The sequence below is a fragment of the Dermacentor albipictus genome, chromosome 8, assembly GCF_038994185.2.
Source record: "Dermacentor albipictus isolate Rhodes 1998 colony chromosome 8, USDA_Dalb.pri_finalv2, whole genome shotgun sequence".
NCBI classification, from domain to species: Eukaryota; Metazoa; Arthropoda; class Arachnida; order Ixodida; family Ixodidae; genus Dermacentor; species Dermacentor albipictus.
The window spans coordinates 11,151,476-11,173,039 of NC_091828.1; the positions used below are offsets into that span (position 1 = coordinate 11,151,476).

General features: G+C 44.9%; 1 protein-coding gene across 3 annotated transcripts in view; it reads left to right on the forward strand.

Annotated features, from left to right (window-relative positions):
* LOC135915547 (uncharacterized) overlaps positions 1–21,564 on the forward strand; it is a 443,789-nt gene that overhangs the window by 240,563 nt on the left and 181,662 nt on the right. For all 3 annotated transcript variants that reach the window (XM_065448668.2, XM_070523050.1, XM_065448667.2), the window contains exons 4-5: positions 2,768–3,065; positions 4,544–4,806. In XM_065448668.2, the coding sequence (XP_065304740.1) occupies positions 2,768–3,065; positions 4,544–4,806 (561 nt within the window). The remainder of the gene's footprint in view (positions 1–2,767; positions 3,066–4,543; positions 4,807–21,564) is intronic.

Consider the following 21,564-nt stretch of genomic DNA (forward strand, 5'->3'; position numbering starts at 1 on the left):
CAATGCTGTGGCCGGCCCTGGTGAGTGAGCGTTACAGAAAAATGGGTCGTTCCCGGAGACTTTATATGTCGCATTAGGCGAAGCAGTGAAAATCTGAGAATTAGCACTACAAATATTGTATGACAGTGTCTTCAACCGTGCAGTGTGTCTGTACACTGATTCAGCGTTAATTGCATAAGCGTCGGCTGTTGTAGAGAGATCCGTTATACTGAAATTAATTTATTTTTATTGACTATATCTCATAATTTTCAAATTGAATGCGTTTCCATTTTTTCAGCCTTTTGTGGCTCTCTTAACACACCATACAAGTGCTCTTTGAAATCATATGTGACGAGAAAATTACGTTGCTCGACACTAATTGTGTGCTCACCGATAACAACATGATGATTTTATGAAATTAGGGTAAGTAAACAACTTGCCACCTTATTTCATGCATACAAAGCTTATAAAGATGCAAATAGCGTCTGTACGTTATTAAAGAAGTAATTCGATGAAGATAGCTATAGGGGTTTGTGCTGTGGGGCATAGCGCTGGATGTGTCAGATGTGGCTTTCTGTTGTCCTTGTTCAGCTTGCCCTACCACAAAATAAGACACGACGTAATGCAAGCATGTCAGGCACAGAAGTTTCGGACAACGAATTGCGCATTTAGGTGATGCTGGATTCCTTTTCTGGATACCTTTCGTTTCTGTCGCGGTCGGTATGCTTGGAGAAAACACATGAAAATTGCGTTGCCCGATATGTCACTTACGTCGGTCCCATTTGGCCTTGGTCACAACGAACTAGAAAATAAACTTTATTGGTTTGATTAATTTGTCCAAGTGTTGCGCCTGGCTAACGGACAGGTCTAATCAACCAGTAGGGCTGAGCAGGCCTATTCGTGTTCTGATGTTCCTATGAGCTCCGTATGAACTTCAATGTCTCCGGTTTGAATGACCGATTATAATAAACTGCAACCTGCACGGAACGATTGCCTTTTTCTAAGAGCGCAATGTATGGCTCCGCTTTCGTGGCTCAAAACCGCCATCCCTGCAGAAGGTATCGCGAGCCTCATCACGATTTTCAAAGTTTCTACTTCTTCTGGCTTGATCACATCAACTATGAAATACTGAATATTAATACTAATATTTACAGTCGCATTTTGTGTCTTCCCTTTAACCAGTCTCTTTCATCAGGTGAGCTGCCTAAGGACGTGAAGGTTGGTAATTTACCTCCCCTATTAAAATCCCGTGAGAAGCACTCGCCCTGTAATTATCGAGCCATTTCACCAACATGTATATGCTGCAAATTACTGGAACATATTAGAGCTTCTCATATCTGCTCCCACCTTGGATCATTTAATTTTTTTGCTATAATCAGCCTGACTTCAGAAAAGGCTACTCATGTGACACTCAGTTATCTAAATTTACGACTGACTTTCACTTTAACATGAATTCTAACAATGAAACCGATTGCCTCTTTCTTGATTTCGCGAGGGCGTTCGATACTGTACCTCATTGCCGTTTAATTTCCAAATTGTCGGCCCTTTGTATTGATTCTATACCACTCTTTTCGCTACGTAACATATTGTCTTCACGTCAGCAATTTGCATTGGCCGGCAACATTCCGTCTAGCCTTTGCGACGTCATGTCCGGTGTCCCCCACGGCAGTGTGCAAGGTCCCTGACTCTTGTTAATATATATCATGGACTAGCCCGCTCACATTCATTCCTCAGTTAGGTTGTTCTCTGACGACTGCGTCATCTACCGTGAAATAAATGCTTCAATGATCATCTTACTCTCCAAAATGACCTTGAACTGACTTTTAGATGGTGCGCAACTTGGCAGAGGTCCCTTAACGCCTCCAAATGCAGGGTAATCTCGTTTATTCGGAAGCACAATAACTCATTGTTCCACTATTCGATTAATAATACCGTGGCTTCGACTGCTCCATTGTACAAAGATCTCGGCGTTCATCTTTCATCGGACTTATCTTGCACAACGCATGTAGCAACTGTCTCATCCAATACTTCTGAATTTCTCTGCTACCTGTGTAGGTATTTTCGTAAAGTGCCTTCTAATGTACGAAAACTAGCATATATTACTTATGTTCGCCCCCTACTAGAATTCGCATCATGGACATGGCCACCATATCAAAATAATCTAATCCGTATGTGGGAAGTCGTTCAGAACAGGGCAGCCAGATTCATATCTGTATGTTTCGACTATCATTCGAACATTACCCGAATAAAACAAGACCTTGCATTTCAATCATTAGAAGATCACCGCGTGATTGCTCTTTTATTTCTGCTTCACAGGTACAATAATAGTAATAGCTTTCATTGCTTGCCGCTTCCTTATCCTGTGCGCACATGTCGTTGCATTCACAGCGCACTTAGTTTTATGCGCATTTATAGTCAAACGCAGGCATTTAGCTCACCACCACTAGCAAAAGCTATCGCTACTACATTGCAACAGTCTCCCGGATCATGTTGTATTCATGTCCAATCATGACACATTCCGTGATAACCTGAATTCGACGCGTATTAACATTGTATAACGATGTTGCGCTCTGAAATTTTTTTCGTGTAATTACTTTTGCCCCTTACTTAATGCCCTTCAATGGGCCTGTAAGGTAATGTGAATAAATAAATAACTTCGTACCAAATACGAACTGTTCTGTATGCCAACTTATATTTCGTAAAATGCATTCTTACTTATCAAAGCAACATTTGGCGTTTCGATCTACGCATGGTTCTTTAGCTGCCGGTATTAACTGGCGTAACGCAGGTATGGCCAGTACTCGCAGCTCTACCCGAACCGTCGTGGCGTGCCGGTTCCCAACAGCTACTGCCACCGGGCATTCAGGGACTGCTCCCCAGGCCGCTGTTTTGTGCAGTCGCCGGGGTACCCTGGCATCTACCCGCGCAACCTGCTCTGCAAGTACCGCATCAGCGTGCGCCGAAATCTCGTGGGCCTAGACCTAGCTGCTTTCGACGTTGACGGGCTGCGCTGCGACAACCTGCTCATGTGCTTTCCGAGACCGGTCACCAGGGACCCGGAGCGGTGCCCCTACGACTACGTCAGGGTTCGTGCGGTCATTGATAGAAAATGGACTAATACTCCGCTCTGGCTCGCAGAAATTTGTGTTGTCGAACATTGATGTAATTTTATTTAGGTTATAGTTAGGAGCGAGTCATACATTATTAGCATGACTTAGTTGCGCCGTTGAAAACACAGACTGACTTCCACATATGTATAAAATTTTTTTTCTACACCCTGCCACATAATGCGTAATGATCGCCAGAGCTGCCACCCTTTCATATGCAAGCACAAAGAATGCCTCAGATTACAGCAGCAGTAGGCTTTTTCGAAGTAATTATTTAGTATTGTTCTAACAAGAACCAAAGTCCTTTACCAACCGTAGGTGATAGCAGTGCGACACTGGCTGCGGGTTCTTGGCTTTCAGATCATGATTGGCAACAGCACAGTAGCCCTCGATAATTGGAAATAGTTAGAACATACTAAGGGTGTATTCAGTGATAGGCGGGAAATGGCGGCTAGCAGGCTCTAGCATCAAACCAAGCACCATCATTTTCACAGAAAAGCTCTTCCTCAATCATTGCCATAGCCCTATGCTTGTGGCATTTCCCTGAACTCCAGGGCGCGATCCAATTTTCGCCGGGTCAACGCATGAAACATGCAACACGACACGAACAACTTCGGGTGACCAAACTGTGCCACACATCTCCCAAACTATGCGGAATTGCATAATCAGATTGTGGTTTTGTCACCTAGAACACCATAATTTAGCATGGTGCTCGCATAAGCAAGTTCCAGTGAGTCCTGACGCTCGAAATTATACTTACTAAGTATATGTGGTATCTTGTACGTATTGACATGTCTTACCTTCACCAAAATATAAATAACTTATTATTGTCGAAATATTACTAAAATGACAACTAGCAACAGGTGAATGGTAGATATGGTAGAAAGAACTCAGCGAACTGCGCAGCACAAGCGCAAAAACTCAGGCGAAATAATATTTAGTGACTTGGACAGCTGTACAGCAGTGGCCGAGCGTAAGTATTCGTGACTGCATATCACACATGTCCAATCCATATGTGAAAACGCATTTACTGTTTAATATCTTCCAGTAAGAGAAATACGTACAATCGCCGTTTGCATGGCACTTTTGTTGAACAATCTTGTAGATAGAGCAGGTCTATAGGGTCATATTAAGAAAACACAAAACGAAGCAAGCGACAGAAAAGCATTGATATAGTAACTGAAAGAACTATATGGTATGCGCGCACACCGATCGCATCAGCCACTAAGAGGCACAAATATACACAAGCGCTTTGTTTTGCTTTCTAGACTTATTCAGACGAATGAATGTTTGCGTGCTTCTCACACAGACTGGTTGCACCCAGATATTGGCGTCGACGTGTATGCATTGAAATGGGCATTATTCAAAACCCCTCCCACTTTGTAACGATAGCTTTCGTCATTGTTTTCGTTAGGGCCATGTTTCTTAACGCTCTGCCCTACAATCGGTGGTCGCAGGTGTACGACGGGCCGACGGAGGACTTCCCGCTGATCGCGACACTGTGCGGCCGCGGTCGCCTCAAGTCCAATATCGTGGCTACGGGATCAGACATGCTGGTAACTTTCACCAGCTCACCGGCGGGTCCTCTGCTCAACACGGGATTCCACTTCAAGGCGGACGCCGTGTTCGACGCAGGAGACGGGGAGCATGTGCAGCTGAGCAATGGCAGCTGCCTAATCGAGAGGAAGCTCACCGCACCAGCCGTGTTTGCAAGCCCCAGGTGGGTGACGATGAGAATGCCGAATCAGGTTGGGCTTTTGAATCCGTAGGGCATTATGCGTGTCAGATTGTAAGCAAAAAGTGTATGCGTTCTATGGTGACGAGCCGGTCATGTGGCAAAGGTCGAGCGCAGATGGGAGAGCTTAAAAGAGCATGTGTATGCGTTAGCATGTATGTACGTATACATACATACATACACCAACATATATATATATATATATATATATATATATATATATATATATATATATATATATGTTTCTACGGGCTTTCTTCAACGCTGAATAGGCAGGACTTGACGCACCATATGCAATAAAAAGACGACAAGCTTTTTGGAATAATTATTTACTAAACGGTGGACCAGCCTGCATTCGGACGAAGGCTGGACAACCAGTCGAAAACGTTAGTAACTACGTCTTCGAACAAGTTCATCGTCTCTTTGCGGAATATATATATATATATATATATATATATATATATATATATATATATATATATATATATATATATATATATATTGACCGGGGAAGTTGGCGACGAAGTATAGGAGAGGCCTTTGCCCTGCAGTGGGCGTGCGCAACCAGGCTGATGATGACATATATATATATCTATCTATATGTAAAGTCATAACATACGAGGGCAACAAACACTACACACAAGGAAAACACAGCGCAAATAGCTTCTGCCTAATAAATGAATAGAGAAACGGTAAATAAAAGAAATGAGTGTGGCTGAAAAATAACACCGCAGCTGGAGAACCATGCCACAACATGCGCATTTCGTGCGCGATGCTCTACAGATTGAGCTACCGCGGCGCCATTTCCCCATCCACTTTCCTGGTTATTGATGTTTCCGAGTCGAACCCTGGGACTGAGAGCCAGCGCTACCACTCACAGACCTTGGCAGCGGATGTAAAACATCCTTTCTGCCGCAGCCGTTAGGAGAACGTGATCTTTTAGGGTGAAGCCAACCAATCGATAAACCGACACATGTTACCCGAAGGCATCAATGGTGCCAGATTCGAGACCTTCGTTTAATATACGAGTATAAAGGCGGTTAACTGAGGGACGCCATTTTCATTAGTCATATCATACGAAGCCAACAAACTCTGACAACAAGCAAAACACACGGTAACATACTTCTGCTTAATAAAATAAATTAGTAATGTGCATTAGAAGTTGGTGGTAACTCCATTAGATAGGATACCAGTAAGCTATCGCAGAAGACGAAAGATCTGATCAACAAACACCAATGTGTGAAAGCCTTTAACCCTACAGCTATAACGAACTGGCAGAACTTTCGAAGTTAACAAGCGTAAGACAGCTGACATAAGGAAGTATAACATGGAAAGAATTAAACATGCTCTCAGGAACGGAAGAAGCCAAAAAATAGTGCAGAAGAAACCAGCAATAGGCAAGAATCAGATTTATGCTTTAAGAGACGAAGCCAAAAATATCATTACTAATATGGATAAGATAATTCAAGTGGCTGAGGAGTTCTATAGAAATTTACACAGTACCAGTGACACCCACGTCGATAACGGAAGTGAGAAAAGTCTAGAGGAATTTCATATCCCACAAGTAACGCCGGAAAAAGTAAAGAAAGCCTTGGGGGAAGGCAGCTGGGGGGGGATTAGGTAATAGCAGATTTGTTGAAGGATGGTGGGCAGATTGTTCTAGAAAAACTGGCCACCCTGTACACGCAATGCCTCATGACCTCAAGCGTACCGGAACGTTGGAAGAACGCTAACATAATCCCAATCCATAAGAAAGGGGACGCAGACTTGAATAATTATAGACCGATCAGCTTACTGTTCGTTGCCTACAAAGTACCTAATAAGGTAATCGCAAATAGAACCAGGAACACCTTAGATTTCTGTCAACCAAAGGACCACGCCGAATTCCGTAAAAGCTAGTCAACAATGGACCATATTCATACTGTCAATCCGGTGATAGAGAAATGTGGGGAAGATAACCATGCCTTATATATGATTTCATTGTGGACGAGAAAACGTTTGATTTAGTCAAAAGCTCAGCGGTTGTGGAGGCATTACGGAATCAGGATGTAGGCAAGCCATATGTAAATATATAGAAAGATATCCATAGGTGCTCTACAGCCACCATAGTCCTCCATAAAGAAAGCAGCAAAACCCCAATAAAGAAAGCCGTAAGGCAGGGAAATAGGATCTCTCCTATCACAGCGTGTTTACAGGAGGTATTCAGAGACTTGGACTGTATTAAAGGAGAATACCTTAGTAACTTGCGATTCACTGATGATATTGTCTTGCTTAGCAACTCAGGGGACCAATCGCAATGCACGTTCACTGACCTGGACAGGCAAAGCAGAAGGGTGGGTCTAAAATTTATCTGCAGGAAACTAAAGTAATGTTAGTCTCGGAATAGAATAGCAGTTTATGATAGGTAGTGAGGCACTGGAAGTGGCAAGGAAATACGTCTACTTAGGGCAGGTAGAAACTGCGCATCTGAATCATGCGACTGAAATATTTAGAAGAATAAGAATGGGCTGGGGTGCGTTTGGCAGGCATTCTCAGATCATGAAAACCAGGTTGCCATTAGCCCTAAAGAGAAATGTGTATAACAGCGGTGTCTTACCAGTACTCCCCTACGGGGCAGAAACCTGGAGGCTTACGAAAGGGGTTCTACTTAAATTGAGGACGACGCACCGAGCTATAGAAAGAAGAATGATGGTGTAACGTTAAGGCATAAGAGAAGAGCAGATTGGGTGACGGAACAAACCCGTGTTAAGGACATGTTAGTTTAAATCAAGAAAAACAAATGGGCATGGAAAGGACATGTATTGAGAGGGAAGATAATCGATGGTTATTCAGGTCACGGACTGGATTCCGAGGGAAGGGAAGCGTAGCAGGGTGCGGCAGGAAGTTAGGTGGGCACATGAGAGTAAGACGTTTGCAGGGACAACATGGCCACAATTAGAACATGACCAGGCTGGTTGCATATGTATGGGAGAGGCCTTTGTCCTGAAGTGGGCGTAACCAGGCTGCTACTGCTGATGATGATGAATAAATGAAATAAAGAAACAATAATTGAATTCAAATGAAAGTGGATGAAAAAGCAATGTGACGCAGGGGCGAACGATCCCACCATCTTCGCATTTCGAGAAGGTTGTACAACACACACGCACACACACACACACACACACACACACACACACACACACACACACACACACACACACACACACACATATCATCATCAGCAGCAGCAGCAGCAGCAGCAGCAGCAGCAGCAGCAGCAGCAGCAGCAGCAGCAGCCTGGTTACGGGCAAAGGCCTCTCCCGTACTTCTCCAATACCCCAGTCATGTACTAATTGTGGCCATGACCTCCCTGCAAACTTCTTAATCTCATCCGCCCACATAGCTTTCTGCCGCCCCTGCTACGCTTCCTTTCCCTTGGAATCCATTCCATAACCCTTAATGACCATCGGTTATCTTCCCTCCTCATTACATGTCCTGTCCATGCCCCATTTCTTTCTCTTGATTTCAACTAAGATGTCATTACCTCGCGTTTGTTCCCTCACTCAATCTGCTCTTTTCTTATCCCTCAAAGTTACATCCATCATTCTGCTTTCCATAGCTCGTTGCGTCGTCCTCAATTCAAGCAGAACCCTTTTTGTAAGCCTCCAGGTTTCTGCCCCGTAGGTGAGTACTGGTAAGACACAATTATTATACACTTTTTTCTTGAGGGATAATGGCAACCTGCTCTTCATGACCTGACAATGCGTGTCAAACGCACCCCAGCGCATTTTTATTCTTCGGATTATTTCGGTCTCATGAGCCGGATCCGCTGTCACTACCCGCTCTAAGCAGATGTATTCCCTTACCGCTCCCAGTGCCTCGCTACCTATTGCAAATTGCTGTTCGCTTCCGAGACTGTTAAACATTACTTTAGTATTCTGCACAATAATTTTAAGACCCACTCTTCCGCTTTGCCCCTCCAGGTCAGTGAGCATGCATTGTGGTTGGTCTCCTGAGTTACTAAGCAAGGATCAGTGAATCGCAAGTTACTAAGATATTCTCCATTACCTTTTATCCCCAGTTCATCGCAATCCAGCTCTCTGAATACCTCCTGTGAACAGGCTTTGGATAGCATTGGAGTGATCGCATCTCACTGCCTGACGCCTTTCTTTATTGCGATTTTGTTGCTCTCTTTATGGAGGACTACGGTCGCTGTGGAGCCGCTATAGATATCTTGCAGTATTTTTACATACGGCTCGTCTTCACCCTGATTCCGTAATGCCTCCGTGACTGCTGAGGTTTCGACGGAATCAAAAGCTTTCTCGTAGCCAATGAAAGCTATATATAAGGGTTGGTTATATTCCGCACATTTCTCTATCACCTGATTGATAGTGTGAATATTGTCTATTGTTGAGTAGCGTTTACGGAATCCAGCCTGGTCCTTTGCTTTACAGAAGTCTTATGTGTTCCCGATTCTATTCGTGATTAGCTTTGTTAATAGTTTGTAGGCAACTGACAGTAAGCTCATCGGTCTATAATTTTTCAAGTCTTTGGCGTCCCCTTTCTTATAGATTAGCATTGTGTTAGCGTTCTTCCAAGATTCCGGTACGCTCGAGGTTATGAGGCATTGCGTATACAGGGTGGCCAGTGTCTCTAGAACAAACTGCCCACCATCTTTGAATAAATCTGCTGTTACCTGATCCTCCCCAGCTGCCTTCCCCGTTTGAATAGCTCCTAAGGCTTTCTTTACTTCTTCTGGCGTTACCTGTGAGATTTCGAATTCCTTTAGAATATGATCTCTTCCATTGTCGTCGTGGGTGCCACTGGTACTGTATGAATCTCTATAGAACTCCTCAGACACTTGAAGTATGTCATCTATACTAGTAATGATAATGCCGGCTCTGTCTCTTAACGCAGACATCTCATTCTTGCCAATTCCTAGTTTATTTTCCACTGATTTTAAGGTTCTTCTGTTCTTGAGGGCATGTTCAATACTATCCATACTATACTTCCTTATGTCAGCTGTATTATGCTTGTTGATCAACTTCAAAAGTTCTGCCAGTTCTATTCTAGCTGTAGGGTTGGAGACATTGATACATTGGCGTTTCTTGATCAGATCTTTCGTCTCCTACGATAGCTTACTGGTATCCTGTCTAATTGAGTTACCACCGACTTCTATTGCACACTCCTTAATGATGCCCACAAGATTGTCGTTCATTGCTTCAACACTAATGCCCTCTTCCGGAGTTTATTTATTTATTTATTTATATAAAATGCTTTCAGGGCCCAAAGGCACTACAGAAAGGAGTGGGAAAGAAATGGCAAGACGTGCAGCAAACAAAAAAACAGAAGTATTACAAGGCGTCTTGTAAAGCGATCTTGAACTGGTGGTCATCAGCAATGCTGGCGATTGTGGAGGGAAGGTGGTTCCATGCGACACTTGTTCTAGGAACAAAAGAGTCATTACACAATTTTGTGCGACAAGAAGGTAGCCCCACCTTGAAGCGATGATCGGTCCTTGAAGAAATGTAATGAGGTGGATGAAACAAAACGTCCTTCATCTCGTTGTTATAATAATATATTTTATGAAAATGGCTGAGGCGAGATGACTTTCGACGCAACGAAAGGTCAGGCAAGTTTAGGGTTTTCTTCATGGATGTGACACTGGAATGACGTGAATAATTCGACAAGATAAAGCGTGCGCCGCAATTCTGAATGGCTTCAAGAGTTTGAATGAGTGTAGTCTGAGTAGGATCCCATATGGCGCATGCGTACTCTAATGTAGAACTTACCAAGGTTTTGTAAAGTGTTAACTTCAGGGACGATGGGGCATCAAAAAAGTTTCGACGCAGATAACCAAGCATGCGATTGGCGTTGTTAGTTACATATTCTACATGCGTATTCCACGATAGATTAGAAGAAATGTGAACACCAAGGTATTTATAGCTGTCAACAGATGGTAATAACATATTATTGAGGTGGTAAGTACGCGGACAATGATTAGTGCTGTGGCGAGAAACCTGCATACTTTTACATTTAGTTGTATTAAGTGTCATGAGCCATTGACTGCACCATTCAAATACCCTATCTAGATCACTTTGCAGATTGAGGTAATCGTCACGGTTAGTAATTTTCTGGTAAACCACGCAGTCATCTGCAAACAGTCGGACAGTTGAGGAAGAAAGGCAAGTAGGAAGATCATTAATATAAATCAAGAAGAGCAGAGGGCCCAAAACGGACCCTTGCGGGACACCAGATGTTACGGTAGAATTACGTGAAGAGAAGTCGTTAGCCGTCACATACTGACTACGGTTAGAGAGAAATTCCTTAATCCATGCAAGTACATTGGGGTCTATGTTAAGTTGATTAAGCTTGAAGATAAGTAGATCGTGTGAAACGGAGTCAAATGCCCTAGCAAAGTCTAAATATATGCAATCGGTATCAAAGTCATGATCCGCGTTAATAAACAAGTCGTTAGTAAAACATAACAATTGCGTTTCACACGAAACTGCTTTACGGAATCCATGCTGATAAATGCTGAAGAAGGAATTGGACTCAAGGAATTCAATGAGGTGCGAGTATATTATATGCTCTAGGATTTTTACTGGAATGGATGTTAATGATATGGGGCGGTAATTATTGGGAGAATGTACATCACCAGATTTATGCACTGGGACCACCTTCCCTATCTTCCAATCAGAGGGTAGTGTAGACATCTGTAATGACTGTTGAAAAAGCTTTGACAATATCAGTGCAGAATAAACTTGTGTACACTTCAGCATTTTTGACATTTTTGATGAAATACAATCTGGACCGGCCGACGAAGACACTTTTAAGTTGACAATCAGCCTTTCGACACCAACTGCATCAATAGCGATATAATCCATTGGGAAGAAGTTGGTTTTTGTTATATGCGGTAATACTGTGGGAGTGCTCTTATGAAAATGAGTAGCAAACACATTGTTCAGAACATTGCAGCACTCGCTTTGAATTACTGGGACATCAGATTGGATTAACTGAATGTGTGTCATTTTAGTGCCGTTAATAATACTCCAAAATTTACGGGGATTAGAACGAAGTAGCAAAGGAAGAGTTTTATCAAAGAAATCCTTCTTGGCTTTTGAGAGTGCAGTACAGTATTCTCTGTTAAATTTTTGATAGCAGCACCAGTGGTCTATTCTGGCTGTGAATTTTGCGCGTCGAAATATCCGCTTCTTTTTGTTGCGCATGCGCTTTAACATGTTATTGAACCATGGTGAGCGAGTACATGATGAAACTTTTCTTTTAGGTACAAAACGATCAATAAGAGACAAGAGTTTGTTTTTATAAAGCAACCAGTTGTCCTCAACCGACCGCTGCTCAAAACCGGCGAAAAACTGATCAGCAAAGACCTGAAATTCCGCATTCATTCCGGTTACGGCTGCTTTGCCGTAGTCTTGGATGACCCTAGTTTTTTTCTTCTTAGAAATCTTTGTCCGTAGAGTGAAGTGAATTATCGAGTGATCGCTAATTCCCGGTGAATGAGTTAAGCCGGTAGCTAGGTCGGGTGTAGTGGTAAGTATTAAGTCTAGAATATTAGCGGAAGTGGAAGTTATGCGAGTGGGAAAGTGAACGAGCTGAGTTAAGTTGAAGTCGTGACAAAAAGTTAAAAATTCTTTGCTTTCAGCTGAGTTGTGTTTTAAGGAAACCAAGTCTCGTTCCCATCTGATGTCAGGAAAATTGAAGTCGCCAAGTAAGAAGAGGGGCTATTTTGGGTATCTGACGAACAGCTGATTGACAACATCGTGCAGTTCATTACAGCATGATAATGATGCAGTTGGTGGCCGATAACAGACACAAAAATTTATTTCGCGAGAATCAATGAGCACGCGCGCACACACAAGCTCAAGCGAGGATACAATTGGAATAACATGGGAAGCAAGACTATCAGTAACCGCCAGCAGAACACCACCACCAGACCGGTAATCACGATCATATCGGTAAAATTTGTAGCACTTTTCACAGTCCAAAATTTCTTCATCTTTAACTTTTCCAGAAAGCCAAGTCTCCGTTAGACCAACAATATCAGCAGAGCAGGAATCAATAGCGGAAGACAATTCCACGCGTTTATTCAGAATACTCCGCATATTGGAAAGAAAAATAGAGGCGTCTTTTGCGCAGGATCTGGGCGGGCATAGCTATGATGCACTGGAAGTGCCAGCACGTGCAGTTACAGTACCAGCGCTATCTTGCGTATCCACTGATCGTGCTGAAGCAATTTCGCGTACGCTGTCACTTACTGAGCAGTGCACGTACGTTTTTTTGTCCATGATCAGTTTATTCATGCGAAGAGAGTATGTCTTCCCGGCTACCTTTGCAAATTCTGTTAGCTTCCTCCTTGAGTTTCGCGTAGCTCTGCAATAATCTTCGCTAGCTGATACACCAGTCCCCTTGAGCTTATATTTCTGCGCCCAGACTGCATCCCCGACTTTAGACGACGAAAACTTGATGATAATAGGCCGAGTCTTTTTATCTGTGTAGGATCCTAATCTGCGTGCTCGGGAAACTTCCGAGTCAGAAATTTGCATTTTAAGGTGACGAGACAAAACGTCTTGAACAAGGCCTTCTGACTGAGCCCATGTCTCAGTCGGGCAGTCCGGTATTCCAAAGAACAATAGGTTATCTCGTCTGGACCTATCTTCAAGCTCGTCCAGTCGAGAATTGAGTGCCTGGCCTTCCATTCTGACAGCTTCGGTGATTAGACGTGGTGCGTCATTAAGAGCTGCAGAACCGTCGAATGATTCGACAAAGGATTCAACCGCGCATAATCTTACTGATAGGTTAGCGACGGTCTGTACTAAGACCTCCTGCTTTGTCTTTAATTCGTCGAGAGCTGCCTTGAGCTCAACGTGACGGTGGTCAACGTTTTCAGAAAGTTTAGTGATAGCATCAAGTATTTCTTTGTTAGTAGGACCAGGGTTGAGTTCAACGTCACCGCAACACATTAAGAGCTTCGTAACAAATACGCATTCGCACAAGCACTGAAAGAGCACACTTGGGCACGGTAGGAGCAGCAGGCAGACGTTGCTAGTCCGCTTACAATAGAGAGAGGGGGGTTTACTAACCTGCACAAAAAGCAAGATCGGGATTTTGAGCGACTGCATGGCTGCCGCTCCACCGTGCCCACTGAAGGGGCGTAGGATTTCCAGTGCTCTTATATCCTCCTGCGTCGCTGCAGTCGCCAGCAGTGTTGTCCACCCGCTGACCATGGAAGGGGTGTGCCCGGTAAAGTAGAACTGATGACATGAGGACGCATTATTGAAGATCGGGACCGTCAGCAACGCTGGTGATGGACAGCCGGTGATCGCTGGACCCGAAGGTTGTAGCCACGTGCCAGACCGAGCGATAAACTGCACAAAAAGCAAGATCGGGATTTTGAGCGACTGCATGGCTGCCGCTCCACCGTGCCCACTGAAGGGGCGTAGGATTTCCAGTGCTCATATATCCTCCTGCGTCGCTGCAGTCGCCAGCAGTGTTGTCTACCCGCTGACCATGGAAGGGATGTGCCCGGTAAAGTAGAACTGATGACATGAGGACGCATTATTGAAGATCGGGACCGTCAGCAACGCTGGTGATGGACAGCCGGTGATCGCTGGACCCGAAGGTTGTAGCCACGTGCCAGACCGAGCGATAAACTGGACAAAAAGCAAGATCGGGATTTTGAGCGACTGCATGGCTGCCGCTCCACCGTGCCCACTGAAGGGGCGTAGGATTTCCAGTGCTCATATATCCTCCTGCGTCGCTGCAGTCGCCAGCAGTGTTGTCCACCCGCTGACCATGGAAGGGATGTGCCCGGTAAAGTAGAACTGATGACATGAGGACGCATTATTGAAGATCGGGACCGTCAGCAACGCTGGTGATGGACAGCCGGTGATCGCTGGACCCGAAGGTTGTAGCCACGTGCCAGACCGAGCGATAAACTGCACAAAAAGCAAGATCGGGATTTTGAGCGACTGCATGGCTGCCGCTCCACCGTGCCCACTGAAGGGGCGTAGGATTTCCAGTGCTCTTATATCCTCCTGCGTCGCTGCAGTCGCCAGCAGTGTTGTCCACCTGCTGACCATGGAAGGGGTGTGCCCGGTAAAGTAGAACTGATGACATGAGGACGCATTATTGAAGATCGGGACCGTCAGCAACGCTGGTGATGGACAGCCGGTGATCGCTGGACCCGAAGGTTGTAGCCACGTGCCAGACCTAGCGATAAACTGCACAAAAAGCAAGATCGGGATTTTGAGCGACTGCATGGCTGCCGCTCCACCGTGCCCACTGAAGGGGCGTAGGATTTCCAGTGCTCATATATCCTCCTGCGTCGCTGCAGTCGCCAGCAGTGTTGTCCACCCGCTGACCATGGAAGGGATGTGCCCGGTAAAGTAGAACTGATGACATGAGGACGCATTATTGAAGATCGGGACCGTCAGCAACGCTGGTGATGGACAGCCGGTGATCGCTGGACCCGAAGGTTGTAGCCACGTGCCAGACCGAGCGATAACCTGCACAAAAAGCAAGATCGGGATTTTGAGCGACTGCATGGCTGCCGCTCCACCGTGCCCACTGAAGGGGCGTAGGATTTCCAGTGCTCATATATCCTCCTGCGTCGCTGCAGTCGCCAGCAGTGTTGTCCACCCGCTGACCATGGAAGGGATGTGCCCGGTAAAGTAGAACTGATGACATGAGGACGCATTATTGAAGATCGGGACCGTCAGCAACGCTGGTGATGGACAGCCGGTGATCGCTGGACCCGAAGGTTGTAGCCACGTGCCAGACCGAGCGATAAACTGCACAAAAAGCAAGATCGGGATTTTGAGCGACTGCATGGTTGCCGCTCCACCGTGCCCACTGAAGGGGCGTATGATTTCCAGTGCTCATATATCCTCCTGCGTCGCTGCAGTCGCCAGCAGTGTTGTCCACCCGCTGACCATGGAAGGGATGTGCCCGGTAAAGTAGAACTGATGACATGAGGACGCATTATTGAAGATCGGGACCGTCAGCAACGCTGGTGATGGACAGCCGGTGATCGCTGGACCCCAAAGTTGTAGCCACGTGCCAGACCGAGCGATAAACTGCACAAAAACAAGATCGGGATTTTGAGCGACTGCATGGCTGCCGCTCCACCGTGCCGAATACCTGTTCTGTAACTCATTGATCGGCTTCTTATGTACCAGTTTTGTTCGTTCCCTCCTCAGGTCTAGGCTAATTCGAGTTCTTGGCATTCTGCGGTCACTGTAGTGCTCCTTGCTGAACACCACCACATCTCGTATGATGCCAGCGTTAGCCCAGAGTACAAAGTCTAATTCTTTGCTAATCTCGCCGTTCGGGTTCCGCCACGTCCACTTCCGGCTATCCCGCTTGCGGAAGAACATATTCATTATCCGCACACTATTCTGTTCCAGAAACTCTACTAATAACTCTTCCCTGCTATTCCTAGTGCCTATGCCATATTCCACTACAGCCTTGTCTCCAACCTGCCTCTTGCCTACCTTGCCTTTGAAGTCGGCCATCAGTATAGTGTATTTTGTTTTCACTCTACCCATCGTCGATTCCACGTCTTCATAGAAGCTTTCGACTTCCTGGTCATCATGACTGGATGTAGGGGCCTAGACCTGTGCAACCTTCATTATTTCTTTTATTAAGTTTCACAACAAGACCTGTCACTCTCTCGTTAATGCTATAGAATTCCTGTATGTTAGCGGCTATATTCTTATTAATCAGAAATCCGACTCCTAGCTCTCGTCTATCCGCTAAGCGCCGGTAGCACAGGACGTGCCCGCTTTTTAGCACTGTATATGCTTCTTTTTGCCTCCTAACTTCACTGAGCCCTGTTATATCCCCTTTACTGCCTTCTAATTCCTCCAGCAGCACTGCTGGGCTCGCCTCACTAGATAGCGTTCTAGCTTCAAACTTTGCCAGGTTCATATTCCAATGGTGGCCTGTTCGGAGGCAGGGATTCTTAGCACCGTCGGCTGCGTCGCAGGTCTGACCGCCGCCGTGGACAGTTGCTTCGCAGCTGCTGGGGACTGAGGGCCTAGGTTTGATTGTTGTGTTCATATAGGAGGTTGTGGCCAAGTACTGCACCAGGGTGGTCTATCTTGCTCTGGTGAGGGAGTGAGTTACCTGTTCTGGTCACCGGGATCAGGCCACACTCCAGGCCTGTTTGTGCAAATTTATGAACACGCTGATTTTTTCTTAATACGGTGGAAAATTGCGCGGCAACGGGATTCGAACCACGGCCCTCTTGCACGCGAGGTGGGTGTTCTACCTCTACGCCATAGCTAGACCTCACACACACACACACACACACACACACACACACACACACACACACACACACACACACACACACACATATGTATATATAGCTATATTAGTGTATGTGTGTGTGTGTATTGAACGCGAAGAAAAATGGGTAACCGATGCGCGCGATTTTTAACATTCGCATCTTAAAATGCCATCAATCAAAATACACCAATGACAGCAGAAGGGAACTACTTGTACTTAATAATTGAAATAAAGAAATTATCAATTAATCGAACCTAAAATGGATCAACATACAACTTGCCGCAGGTGACGACCGATCCCATGTCTTCGCATTATGTTTGCGATGCTGTACCAATAGAGCAACCGCGGCGCCGTTTCCCCATTCACTTTCTTGTGTAACTGTTTCCCTGTTGAACCCTGGGAGTGTTACTCAGCGCCACCACGCACAGCCCTTGGCGGCGAATGTAGGTCTTTTCTGCGGCAGGCGTCAGGAATTCGTGATCATTTAGGGTCAAGGCAACTGGTCTATAAACTTCCACCGGCTACCTCAAGGCATGAATATTGCCGGATTTCAGACCCACGTTATATAATGAACTTAAACGAAGGGTGTTTACCGAGGGCCCCGATTTTTATCGATCATATCATAAGAAGCCAACAAGCAACGATACCAAGGACAACACAAGGACAACAACACACTGTATCTACGAAGTACCTACTAATTGAAATAAAGATTATTGAAACTGAAACTTGATGAAAAATGACTTTCCGGGGAACAATCTAACGTCTTCGCATTACGCGTACGATGCTCCACCAATTGAGCCACGATGGCGCCGTATTTCCATCCATTTTCCTGGGTATTCATGGTTGTCTACTAGAACAACCCTGCGAGGGTTAGCCAGCGCCATTACTAATAGCCTTGGCGGTGGATGTGGAATATTCGTTCTGCCACAGGTCAGTGGCGTAGCCAGAAATATCGTTCGGGGGGGGGGGGGGGGGCTCACTTTGCAGCTCGGCCTCCTCCTTAAAAGGAAGCTTTAGCTCGGGTGTTCATATCTAAATACATGTAGAAAGAGAATTCGTTTTTCTCGGCAACCACTGCACCAAATTTGACGTGGTTTCTTGCAATTAGAATAGCAACTTAAATTCTAGTGATTGTTTGTTTTGGATTTTTTATTTAGGCAGTCACTTCTTTAATAAAATTGGCATAAATCGCAAATTTTCAGAAAGCTAAACTATTAAGTTTAGAACTGTAACTCAATCACGAAAAATGATATCAAAATTCTGTGAATTGCATCTGTATATGTATAGCGGACAAAATTCTTTTGTTTTACGTTATTCTAAGAAAAATTAATAATATGGAAATACGGTTTTTGCAGAATCCTTGTACAGAACGTAACAAATTCACGTAAGATACCAATTGACGTATAAAATTTGTCCGCTTTGAGTGTTTTAACAGATGCCGTTTACAGAACCGCAATATCTGTTCTTGATGCAGAGCAATTAATTTGTAAACGTCGTGCTTCAACTTTTTTCGAAATTTCCAAAATATCTTAAACAAAATTGAGACCCTAAATCGAAATTTCGTTTCCAACAGAATTGAGCTTTCTCTCTCAAATGCAACAAATTTCATTAAAAGCGATCCAAGGGTTATCTCAGAAAAGCGCTTCTGCATTTTACATGTATTTGGATAGACCACGTCGGAACTGGGCCCGAGCTAAACCTTCCTCTTAAACAATTTGTCGAGGGATCAAATACATAAATTCATTGATCAAATACATACTGCTCTGTCATTGCGAACTATGCTGATATATTTTTGAGATATTTGTTTGCCTATTTAATCAGTAAAGAAAACATCACACGAACTTCAGAACTATATCAGTTCGAATCCAGCAAAGCAGTGCATGCCGCTGATATGAAAAATGTAAAGGCCATGAAATGAACAAGTTGAGGACAAATAAGTTAATGAATCTTAGTCATTCAAGAACCTTGTTTGCATTCTTGTACATATGCAGCGGCCAATGAAATATCTCAAGAACGCTGTCCTTTCCTCCAATATATTACGCAGGAGCAGGTGTCACCGGTCGTGTATCGTGAGTAATTGCACCGAAATTATAGTCGCAACAGGGAGCACGTATAAAAGCAGAAGTTTTTCAAAATATATGAGGGCCAGTCAGATGAAAGTGAGCCAATACGAACATTTGACAAATGGGGTGCTTTAGTTAAGATTAGTCTGCATGAACAATTAGACATTTGTCTTATCGACTAACGAGTCGCGCGGTTCCCGTCTCACAAAACTCCTTGGGTTGCTGCTTCAAAAAGTCTGCAACCGACTCTTCCACGTCATCGTTCGACACGAATCTGGTTCCCTTCAGCTGTTTCTCCAGTTGCTCCAAAATGTGGAAGTGGCAAGGCGACAGGTCTGAGCTCTATGGCGGATGTTGAAGCGTTTCCCACTTGAACTTCGCCAGTTTTGTATTAACCACATCAGTGACGTGGGGAACAAGATGACCCCATTCGTCTATTTTCCACGTCATTTGTTCTTGATTGCGACACACAATCGATCCGGTGTTTGACAATGTCGGAAACAATTGATACTTTTTAATCGTTGGCAAGACAATGTCGGAAACAATTGATACTTTTTAAATCTTTGGCAAATTCTATCTGTAATGGCCCCTGACGATCTAAAAAAGTCAACAACAACTATCCTACGGAAATGACGGCCTTTGCTTTCTTTCGGGGTGGTGAATTCGAATGTTTCCACTGTAAGCTTTGCCGTCGTGTTTCAGGCCCGTACCAGTGGCACCATGGTTCGTCCCCGATCAATATTGCAGACAAGAACTCGTCATCCTCATTGTAATACCAGATCAGATGAGTCAAGGCAGTGTCGAAATTCTCCGTCTTCTGGCGGGGGTTCAACATCTTGGGCATCCATCGCGCACACAAGAACCGATAACCGAGATGTTCATGAATTATGGTGGGAACCAAAGCGTGGCTGATGTTCGCACGCTCGGCCAGTTCATCAATGCTTGTCTAGTCAGCTCATCAACCTTTGCAATTGCGTTGGGGGTGATTGAACGGTGAGTTTGGCCCGGTCTAGGATCATCTTTGAAACTTTCACGTCCTTCTTTGAACCGTTCGCTCCAACGCATCACAGTGGCCAATGAAATCCGATGTTCAACGTACACAGCAGCCCTACGGCAACTAATTTCGTTTTACGAAATACCTTCAGCAGTCAAAACCTCACAATACCACTCTGCTCAACTTCTGGAGCGGCCATTACGTCACGCAACCATATTCAACCCAGTGTATGAGAGTATTAAAGAATAGTTATCCTCGCACCTGCATGCCACTTTTGTAAATGGGAGATGCTTGTGTGCTACGCGCATGCCTCGCAGATAATGAACCGAACCATTATTGCGCGGGGTGGGTTAGCTCACTTTCATTTGACTCGCACTCGCACATTATAAATGTGAAGATATAATGGAATACACAAATGCGAAGATACAGCTTTATAAAGGGCAACAAAGTGTCACTGGAAACAAAGCTCATGCACGTATACACAAAACCTCGGAACAACATATTTAAATATACATCTACATGTCCAATAAATTTACGCATCTAAGGAAATGCCACTGTTATCATGTGTCAAACAAGGCAAATAAACATGTTGCGCCATCACAGATTCACAGATCACAGAATCCTAAGGCCCGCCCACCCTCCTTTCACTTCCCCCGATGTATAGCGGGCGCCGGAAGGCGGTGCGCTTGCTCCCCGCTTCTCTCCTTGCACATACACCATGCGGCGCGCGGTCACGGTGTTATCACCCTTGGACTTTATACGAAACACAAGGGCGACGGCGATGGCAGGAATGCGCTTGGAGTGTCCATATAATTGCTATCGCAATAATATCATAAGAGTATCCCGCCACTCAAGCATCCCGTGGCTCATTACTTTCCATGAAAGAAGTAACAAAATTGAACTTTTACCATGCAGAAATTTGCTGCGTCACAACAATGTATTTTTTTTCTTCCTTTTAAGAGGCGGGGCTACCGAAATGAACAAATAAAAAGGAAAGCACGTTGGCCACAATAGAATGCCTACTTTGGGCACCTAATGAAGCTACCGAAAGAATATCGAAGAAAACGTGAGACGCTTGGACCGCAAAGAAACGTACGCATGCTGCACTGTATCCTACACCGGCGAGACAAGACTTTCCGGAGAGGTTGTCCTCAGGCGAACGCGTTGCAATCCGTCGAGTCTCCACAGTGATGGCGGCGAGCGACCATTGTTTCCTTTTCTAGTCTACTAGCCAGAAAGTATCCAAAACTCTCGAAGGCGAAAATCCACTCGGCCAGAGAAAACCGAACGCGCACGAAAGTGCGCCGCGCGGTGGTAGGGGCAACACCAGAAAAAGGCATGTGGTGTCGCTGGCTCTGGCAGCCCGCGGGTAGGGTAGCGAGAACAAAAAAA